This window comes from Hirundo rustica, chromosome 1 (genome assembly GCF_015227805.2).
Source record: "Hirundo rustica isolate bHirRus1 chromosome 1, bHirRus1.pri.v3, whole genome shotgun sequence".
NCBI lineage: Eukaryota > Metazoa > Chordata > Aves > Passeriformes > Hirundinidae > Hirundo > Hirundo rustica.
In genome coordinates, this window is record NC_053450.1 from 84,195,761 (window position 1) to 84,206,454 (window position 10,694).

Consider the following 10,694-nt stretch of genomic DNA (forward strand, 5'->3'; position numbering starts at 1 on the left):
AAACCTGGATTTGGGTCATGCCAAAAATGCCAGGCATGCAAGGCATTAAACCCAGAGCCCTCAGCTAAAGAAGCTGTTTGACTCCTTAATTCTAGGGAGGAACAAACCCTGCTTTTGCATTCCAATATGAAGTAAATAAAAGCTTTTGCTCTGGAAGAACACCAACCCCATGCTTTAAACAGATGGTGGCACTGGTTCAAGTTCATGTGCACAGCTTGCTTAACACCGTGGATGTGGACTGTGGTGTCTCAGGTGTCCCACCACCCCTTCTAGGAGCTGTGATGAGCTTAGCTGTTGAAAGACTCAAATTTCATAGCTTAAAAGAAAAACCAAACATACCAAAAAACCCCACCTTTCTGAGCAGGCAGTTCCTCTTTTGTCTCATAAGTCTTATGCAGCCTCCTGCCTTGGCAGCCACTCCGATCCTCTGGGACAGAGGAGTGAATCAACAGCCATTAGTGGCTGGCAGCACTTACACTCTCTTTTCTGTCCTGGAAGATCTGAACAGATGCTAGAAATTAAAGGTATCAGTTCCCAAACACCCATCTTTAAAGCACAACTTGTATGAACTGAAGAAAACCCCTGAAGTATTTCCCAGCCCTTCTTTTGGAGCTGCTACTGAAAATGTCGCTTTACTTTATCCAGTACTGTGACAACAGGATGTCGTGGGCCTTTGCATTCGTTGTCCTAACCATTCAGGTTAATACGACCTTGCTCGTGTTTTCTTTTGGCTTCTGGCTTCTGAATCAACCCAGATTCTTTCTTCAGTCATTGCTGATATTAAAAATTCAGCCCCCAGTGAGGCCTTCACAGATCAAAAGCCCTTCAGAAACATGGGAGTGTTTCCAAAACCTAATAAGCAGTTAGGTGGGTCTTACTAACAGTCAGTAAGCCGTCCAGCCACTCTTCTAGTCTTATTAACTCTTCCTAAGTGCCCTCGAAAAATACTAGCAATAGTTGTCTCACAAGATAAAATGTTACTGCTCCCCAGGCCACCAGATTTCATTCTGAACACCTGCTGAGCCCAGCATCGCCAGTCACGGTTTCACAGCAGAGTAGAATTACACATCAAGACTCAAATAATAGCAGCGCTACTCAACCTCAGCAGCTCCACACAGAGGAAGGACCATGATCTGCCTTTTCCTTCTTTGTCTAAAAAATAACTTCATGTCGATCTATTTGTTAAGTGACATTTTTACTTTTAATTTCTTTCAGGAACCTCCCAGAGATGCTTTTGTTACTGTAAACATCACAAATGCTGCTGTGCCCCAGACCTCTGAAGACACGTGTCTCCTGGTCCCCTCGGGCTCTCCTGTCCCTGGAAACTCGTGCTGCACCTCTGGTCACACTCCTTGCAGGAATGAGAGCCCCAGCACAGAGCCTTGTGAGGCAGGAGGGTTTTCTGCGGTGACTGAGACTGATGACTACCAATTCCCACCAGTTCCCACGGAAGATGAATACATGGATAAGGATCTCCATAACACTGATTATTTATCGTTACTCAGTCAGACTGCCAGTAAAACCGTGTCATCGTTATCAGAACCAGTGGAGGCAGGGGAGAATGACAGCTTGAACCAGTACTTTTCAGGTATTGGGAGCACAGAGGATGTATCAGTCTCTCAAGGCTTTCACCCTCCCTCCAACACAGATGGGGCACACGTTGCCACCGAACAACTTCTACAGAAATCTTGCCAACATGGCCACGGTTGCCCGAAGGAAACAGGCAACAAAGACACAGATCATTTTGCGACAAACTGTGACTCAGAGAAGATCTGTGTGAGGTGTGGCATTTTGTACAGAGAATCTCCCCAAAAGTGTGACAAACCCTGTTGTGCAGCGGCTGACAGCACCTCCACCTCCCCAGAAACTGCTTCTTGTGCCCAGTGCACCTGTGGTTTGAATTCTCTCTCTGCTGGTCAGAGCACTCTAGCAAATGATCTTGGTATGGAAGATGCACCTTCAGATAGTACCAACATGAAGTACCAGAGCACAAACAGAAGCACTTCAGGGACGCACAGAAGCACTTCAGGGACACACAGCAGCACTTCAGACCTCCCTCCAGCATCTGGTAAGCCCATTAGCCTTCACCCATACACATTAGTGTAGGGTTGTTCTCTTTGCTAGTTCAGTAGTATTCAGAAGATCTAATTTAGGAGAATAAAATGATGCTTTTTCACTTAGTTGCCCTGAAGCTAGTCTGAAAAAAAATCTGAAAGTGTAAGGCCATTTGGTTTGTAATGAAGTCTGCAAGAAAAATGAGCCCAGCAAGAGACCACTGTCCCACCCTGATGTAACCAGCAATCAAGAGCCCACCTTCTGGCTGTCACTGCAGAGGCCAGGCAGTTCTGCTAGCAGGTGTGTGTACTGGAGAAAATTTGAAAGAACACAATATAGGGACCTAGAAGCTGAGCTAAGGAAGGATGCATAATGCTCAGGCAGATGATTTTCATTCACCAGTGTGCACACTTATTTTTTGCTGCTAGATTTAAGTCCAGTTACAGTTATACAGTGGTCAGTGAAGCTCCAGCTGGAGCTGTAGACTGGTGTCTGTGACTGGGTCTAAGAGATTATCTACAATTTTCAGCTTATAGCTCTTTCTCTTTGTTTTTATTTGCTGGGATATATGCGTTCACATAAAATAGTTTCATACAGACACTGTTTTTCCATGCATGTATGTTTTGCCCTTTAAACAGCTCTGAAATACTGACTAGTTTACTAATTGTCTACCAATTTATTAATTGAGTAAATATATCAAAATTGTCAAATGAAAACAGGGAAAAAAAATCACTGAAGCAAAACCAGCAGAAGGGAAGTTATGCGCCCTCTCTGGGTGAAACCTTCCTTCCCCAGACTTTTTTTCAGTATGAAAGTCTGCAATCTGCCTGTCATGTGTTATTAGTCATTTTAGATTATAATCTCATAAAGTTGCATGCTCTATTTTTATTTGTATCAGTGCACTGCCAAGCATAATGAGACCTTAGTGTTGAGTGGGACATCCAAGCATTACTGTGATACCCACAGCAGTTGTAAGCTGTTGCCCTTCTTTAAAACCATGTCGTGCCTTAAAATGTCTTACGGAGACATTCTTGTCAGTCTGCCAAAGCCCCAAAACAACACACTTGAAGGCCCTTCCTCTCTCAGCATGCATTCCATGTGGGAATCTGAAAGTGTGTAGCGTTCATCTTCCGAAGAGCAGAAACTTTGTGCTGCTTCGGTTTCCTGAAATCTTGACGCAGTTTTACTGTCTGGTCTATACAAAATGCAGCAGGACTAAAGAGAACACAGCTTATCTTTTTTGTTCTTGTTGGACTTTTGAGGTACAACTCAAAGTTGAACCTCAAGAAAGTCAAGTTATATTTAGTATTGCTTTTCTTTCTAAATATGACGCAAAGAGAAAGAGAAAATACTAAGGAGCAATAGAGCAAATGGGGGAGCTGAGATATAAGCGCTGTGCTAACAAGTGCCATCTTAGATCTTCAGCACAATTCTTTATATGGGATTTTAATTGTGTCTGCGCCTTTGGATATGTACGTGCTATAGTGCCATCTGGTGAAACCCCAGCACAGATACCATGTTCCTAATCTGCCAATTTTTACGCGTGACTACGGGAGGATACTGACAGAGCTGTGGGCAGTATCAGAGCGTGGGTTTGTTGATCTGTGGGTAGCCTGGCTTGCTGGCAGAGAAATTTTTCTTCCCACAGAATGGCCATGCCCCCCTGGCAGCATGAAGACCAGGACAGGGCTTAGCCATAGGTTCCTCACTCAAAGCAGCCCAGCCACGCCGGGGCTGCACGTGTGGGTGCATCAGCATCTGTCATTTTTCTAGGCCTTGTGAAATGCCCAGATGGAATAAATGTGCATGTAAAATAACTTCCTGCAAAGCTTTTCAAAGCAACTGAAACCACCAGGCTTTGCACGCAGTTATGCTAAAACAAAATGGTACAAAAGAGGGTGGATGAAAAATGTGAAGAAAAAGACCATGGGAAATTCCATTAAGTTTTGGTGTTGGTTCGCTAGCACTCAAAATGACAACAGAACTGGTAAACTCTGTCTCTCCTGTGAAACGATCCTAGAGGACCAAAGTGAACCTCTGGACAGGTGCCCCTTTCCAGGGGTCATCACTGGAGATGGAGGTAAGCCTTCAAGCAGTTCTTCAAACCCCACAAGCCTGGAGGCAGTCAGAACATGAAGGGTGGGTCAGTTCAGCCCACCTCAAGTTCTGTGCAAGGCTACGGCATAACACATGAGTGCAGGAAAACTTAGCTGACTCATAATTGGGACTGGTTTTGCAAAGCCTTTCACTTGCAGATCCCAAACCAGCCTGGTTTGGCAGTGACAAACAATTCTCACCACCTAGAGGCCATTAAATGTCTCAGAGAAAATAATTTGCCTGTGTTGTTCCAGTTCTTAGTGAACAAGTACCACAAAAATTAATCTGCTTTTGTTATTAGTATCAGATAATCTGAAGAGATCAAAAGGCTGAAACACTGTAGAGAACAATGCCTTCACTCTGAATGTGTCCCTTATACTTTTCAGGTTGGAAGCACTTTTCTTGCACAGTGTAGGAAGCTCTTGTGTCCATTTTCTGTGCTTTGGGGCCTTAAATATCCTTTTGTTTCAGCATGGTATCTTCAGAAAGCACAGAAGGTTTGCCAGCCACATTCAGCTAAACATTATAAATGTGTTAATCTGCCTTTTTTTTTTCCCCTCCCCACTGTCACATATATTTCTAAATTTTTGATCTCTTGCTGAGCACTGGTAACATTCTTCACAGAACCTTTTGCAAGTGACAGGCAATCTGCTTAAAGACAGACAGTTATTTTTGTACTGCCATTGTGCCCAAGAGTTTTGTTCGTGGCAAACAGCCAAACTGAATCGAACACAGGGGAAAGAACCAGCAGGGAAAATCTCCCACAGAGAAAGCCCTTATGGACATCTCATGTTAATCAACAGCACTTGGAAAGAAAGCAAGGAGCTAGCAATGCAGTGGTTTAGGTGAAATAAATAAGATTTCTTAAGGGGGGCCTATTAGAGAGATGCTCGAGTGCTGCCCAGACTCAGCTCTGAGCTGGCACAGATCCTGACTCCACACAGCTGGAGAGCAGTGCCCAGTGCTGGTGTGCAAACGTCACCCGTGGCCGCTGGAAAAACAGCATTTCTCTGGGCTGGGCCATGTTTATCTGCAAGGAAAATGGGAATGTCTCAAGTGTTGAGGAATGTAATGAAGGAAGGCACAAAACAGCTTAAAGAAGTCAGATCAGTCTGCAAGTAATGATGAGGTGAAGCACAGCAGGAGAAATATTTCTTAGTAAGGGTGTTCACAGGCTAGGAAAATTTTGTTTACTTGGTTTCTTCAGTTTGTTTCATTTTCAAATTTTAGCGAGCCTGTTCGTTTGATGTTGGAAGTTTGTTCTCAGTATTTTCTTTCTGCTCTGAGTAAAGTTTATTAGTTCCCAGAGCCCAGTCCTGCTGTCACTGAGGTCAGCAGCCCAGTCCTTGAATAGCAGAAAGATTGCATTTATACTGAAAAATCTCTAACCTCGGGCAGACTGACTGAAACCATAACTCTGTTTAGTTGCTATAATATAGACTCTGTCTCTTCAACGGCGTCAGTCTACATCCAGCTCAATCTGTGCAGGGGCTAGGTGAATGCCAGCGCGTATCTACGTGGAGGATCTGGACTATATGACGGAATTGTATAAGTTCTGTTGTTTGGACACTGTGTGTCTGTGTGATCTGATGTTAAGTCTTGCAGTATTTATTCAGTAAGCCTGCTATCTAACCCAAATGGTAGGATTGATTGGGGATTTATTGCCTCTTGGCAAACAGTATGATTTCTGGGACTCTTAAGAAAAAATAAATCTCATAATCAGAAATAATTAGCATTTCCTGACAAACCGCAGGCAGAGGCAGATTGGACACAGATTTGTGCATCAGGCAGCACAGGGAACATGAGATCGGCACCTTCTCTCTGGCTTCCCAGGTCACAGCTCAGAGGGAAAATGTTTCCAACCCTTCCAGACAGGCTCCTTGTGCATGACAGACTGTCCTGGGAAGACGAAAATGGAAATAATGAAAAGGTCCAGTGGAAGGCATTGATTATAAGAGCATCCTTATGTCACAGGGGAAAAAATAATGGAACAAGAACAAAGCCACCACGGCAGATTAAGTTCAGCTGCACTAAGCGTCCACCTTGTGAGGGGAAAATATTAATCATGTGTGTCTTCTTTTCTCCCCCCTCCTTCCTTAGGAAATGTGACTGGAAACAGTAACTCCACCTTTATTTCAAGTGGACAAGTAATGAATTTCAAGGGCGACATCATTGTTGTCTACCTTAGCCAAAACTCTCAGGAGGGGGCGACGGCCTCGGGGCCGAGCGAGGAGAACGTGGGCAGCCCCGTGCAGGAGGAGAACCTCAGCCGCTGCGAGACTTTCGCGGGCAATGCCCAGCACTACAAGGAGAAGTGTGCGGAGCTGCAGGGCGCCTGCCCGGCCCCGGGGAGCGGGGGGCCACGGTGGCCTGGGGGAGCCCTGGCCCGGGAGCGGGGCCCGTCCTGCGGTGGACAAGCCTCCCAGCCCGTGCAGGAGGAGGGGAAACTGGGACACTTCTCGGAGAAGGTGTTGAACTGAGGGGACGTTGTGTCCTCGCTGCGGGCCGGGGCAGCGGCACACAGCCCCCGACGGGGTGTGGGGCTGCTGCCGTGCTGCCAAAGTCCTGGCTGCCACAAAAGACTGGGAGACTGTTGCTGCCCCTGGTGTCTCCTGGGAAGTTTTACAGCTGGAAGGACCCTCATGGCGCACATGTCGCTGGTGGTGGTGGTGCTCTGGTTGGAGGTGGCCATGGGGACGGGAGCGTGCGTGAAGCTGGGCGCGCTCCCCTTCTTGCAGGAGGAGCAGCAGGGCTTTCTCCTCTCCCCAACAAGGAGATGGGCTCCCTGCCTGCCCCCCACTCCCTGCTGCCTCTCCCTGGCAAGTGGCAAAAGGGAGCCAAGATCTGTTGACCTGGGGAACTCTGTGAGGAAGAGAGCCCTGCTGGCCAGGTGTGCAGGATGCTCCTGGAGAGGGGACCATGTGGCCAAGGACTCATGGGGGCCCCTGAGCTCTGCCTTGGGTTTTCTTCTTTGCAACTAAGCTGTGCCCATTTTGCTGGGTCTTGGAGGTGGAAGGAAGCCACGGTGCTGCTGCAACCTTTGCCTCCCTGTGGCGATGTGGCAGGTGGCATCATGCCTTCCCATCTTTCCACAAGAAAGCAGACACTTCAGTCCCAAATCAGCACCAGAGCCAAGGTCCTGGGCTGCCCCTTATTGACTTGTGGGTATAAATAGGTGTGTGTCATGCTGCCACAAGCAGATGATAACATGCAAAACACAGCTGATATGCCTTAAAAGCATATCAGATTAATCTCGAGCAAAGTGCATTTGTAGTGACCCTGATTCACCTCTGCCTTACTGCACCCCTCCAGAGGAGTTGAAACCTCTGGAGATGAGAGTGATGTGTGCCTGGTACACTGCTGCAGGAATAACATCACTATAGTTTAAGACAAAGAGCTGCTAGCAGGTGGAGAAAGGGTCTGTGACAACCAGCTCTGGATATTTCCTGAATTACAGGAGACGGAGGGATTTCCCAAAGATAGAGAATTTGGTCAAGGTCAAACACTCATTCTTTCATCTGCCCAAACAATTTTGTCATTCCCTTTGCTGTCTTCATTAATAGGCAGAGATTTACTTAGGTAGCATGAACCTATTTCCAGAACTTGGCCTGTGTGAGCTAAAGTCAGAATGTAGCCTCTGTCACACTGAGAGCTGATGAGCAATGGGACCAAAGGTTTGGCATTAAAGAATAATAGTAGTTGTATTTAGAAGGGAATCTTGGTTACTCAGCTGGCTTTGGTTCATGTCCAATATCCTGCAGCCTTCTCCAGTAGCCACGGTGGAGAGAAAGATGAAGGGAATAGAGTCTCAAGGAACTCCCAAGAGAAAAAGGTAACATTTTTAATGATTTCCTGACAAGGGATAATTTTCTGACATTCTCCTGCAGGTGTAAGTGCTGCAGGAATCTTATCTGCAGCCGGAGCCTTCAGGAGGGCAAGTGCTCTGTTTCCTGCCAGACAGCAAAGGGATCTCTTACCTAGTGTAGTTTTGGCTTCCCTGATGGAAAAGGTCTCTCTTTGGGAGGGCTTCTCCCTGGGAAGGTTTTAAAGCTGAGGAGTTCACTGCATAGCTGCTGTTTGCAGTAGTGCTTTTCTGCAGGGAAAGAGCACCTGTAAAGCTGGCAAGGTGATCACTGTGTCGTGATGAGCTTCTCATGCATAAAACAAAAAGATGGGCTTAGCCACCTTCACCTCTACAGAGAATAATTCTGCATTGTTTATGTATCTGGGATGTAAAGTTCAGTACAAATGTGCAAGACTCTCTCTTGGGTGACTGGCAAAAAGGGCAAATGAGCAACCAGTCTCACTTCCACCTCTACATGTCCTTCAAAAAACTAGATCACACCAGCCTAGATTCAGACAGGCATGTAGAGTGCCCCATTCAGTGATGGCCCAAGCTATCTCTGCCTCTCTGAAGGTAACTGAGGCTCTCTGTCTGCTGGATCTTTTACAGCCTCTTTCTACTCTCTTCTGGAGTAGTTCTGTATCCCCTAGGCACTGGTACAATAGGGGCAAGGAAGCAGAACCACCATCACCTTTAGGCAAGGTGGTATAGATATTTTCCCACTTCATCCTAATTTTTTCAGTTGCTTTTCTCTGGAAAGCGTTCTCCAAGACTTCAGTTCTGCTGGAAAGCATCCAACCACAGCCCCATTTACAGGGCAGGCAGGACTGAATTCTTGCACTCATCTCTGGGTAAATTACCCGGGTCTGTCTTCTTCTTCTGCAGCTTCTTTCTTCCCTTGGTTTGTAACTGCCACCAGAGAGCAGCTCAAAATCCTGGTTTGAAGGGAGGCAATGGGAATTTACTATGTGTCCTCAATGAGGACACATTTTTCACCTGTTGAATTTCAGGTTCCTAGTGAGCAAGGATTGAAACTAGGATCATCAGCAAGCACAAAGAAATGAGTCTCATATGGGAAACATGATGCACCAACAGTCCCAATTATTTTTCTTCCTCCAGAGTCTATTCCAAAGTGAAAAAACAACATCACAGCCATTAGCATGCTGCATGTTCCCTGGGTCTCTGCCTCACTCCTTAAACAAGAATCCCAAACAGGCTTCTTTATCCTCGTGATTTCATTTGTCATCAGTTTGGAGCTGGGAATGGTTTTTAGCATCTGTTTGTACAACAGGGACCTGTGCATTGGGCACTAATTTGGCTTCTGGCTGCTATTGTAATACACATAATTAATGATAATAAAAATCTGAAATACCTGTTTGAGAGAAGGTGAAGGTTTTATTTGAATAAATAGGGAGAATAAAATACATTATTATATGCCTCTGCCTGTTTAAAGAAAAGGAAAAAAGAGCAAAATGTGATTATAATTACATTCCTAGTTACGTTTTTGTAACATGTTTTTATATGTTGAATTGTTTTAACAAGAAGTGCTTACCTTTGACAGTATGTTCTGCAATACATATTCTGCACCTGCACTGAGTCAGGAGCTTTCATAGACCTGGTGTGGTAATGCTTCACTGCTGAGAACTAGGCACTGGTTCCAGCTCATTCCTGAAGTTTCCTCCTGCGCAGCATGCATTTTTACAACTCTTTTAGTTTGAGAAATCACATTAATTATCCTTGGTGAATATACTAGGTGTTCTTGGAAGTCAGCCACTTCCAGACCTGGCAGGACAGGAATAATTCTGCTTATAGCCATGGGAAAAGAGGGACACTGGAGCAGCCCTTCTTATCCCCACAGAACACAACGTGGCATTGAAGGTCAAAATAGACAGGAATGGCTGTTAACTTGTGCACTTTGCTGCGTGTTCACACAGAGACTGGAAGTTACTCTGCAAGGCTCACAGTGCCTGTAAGTGCTACCTGGGAGTAGTACCACTAAAATGTATCTTCTACTTGTCCATTCAGGTCTCCTACTTTTTATCATGTTGATGCTATCTGAGCAATGACATCCCTGTGTCTATCATAAAACAGAACTCTGCTGAAAGATGTCTTTGTGCTTATCAGGTGTTTAATAGAGCTCTCATTTTATCAGATACCTCCATGCACATTAGGCAGCAGTGCCCCTGTAAAAATAATCTACCGTGACTGGAGAATTCACATCTCCAGCACCTTGGCAGATACCCCTGTTTCCCATTGCTCTCACTTTGATAGTGTGGTTGTTGGTTTTTCCTTCTGCCAGGCATCCAAGTTGGTTGTGGCCTCCAAGATGATGGTGTTGTTTCTGCAGCAAGCGTTGCTCCAGTCTTGCCTTCAGGCCTTCCAGCTGACTTGTCACATGGTTAAACATCTGTTGTGTTTTAAAATGTGAGCATTCATAAGCATGAACTTTGTGAAATAAATGCTTTATTATAATTCTCTCTGGCTTCTGAACAAGACAATGACCGCATAACATTAAGGAATCCTCTTGCGGTAGGTGAGGATGCCCAAGTGTCCAGTCAGATGTGTTTTAACACTGCTTTTTTATTTCTCCTTCTTCTGGCTAGCTGGTTTATGGTTTCTTTGTTTTGGCTGAGGATTACCACTGCTCTTCTGGTTCATTTCTTAGCATGTCTCACCACTTGGTTGGTCTCTGGGTGTT

The 10,694-nt window shown here is 45.5% G+C and overlaps 1 protein-coding gene across 2 annotated transcripts in view; it reads left to right on the forward strand.

The window, feature by feature from the left end:
- TNFRSF11A (TNF receptor superfamily member 11a) overlaps positions 1–9,748 on the forward strand; it is a 28,443-nt gene extending 18,695 nt beyond the window's left edge. For both annotated transcript variants that reach the window (XM_040073582.2, XM_040073591.2), the window contains exons 9-10: positions 1,216–2,068; positions 6,253–9,748. In XM_040073582.2, coding sequence (XP_039929516.1) covers positions 1,216–2,068; positions 6,253–6,632 — 1,233 coding nt within the window. In that variant the 3' untranslated portion in view covers positions 6,633–9,748. The remainder of the gene's footprint in view (positions 1–1,215; positions 2,069–6,252) is intronic.
- Positions 9,749–10,694: the final 946 nt, after the last annotated feature.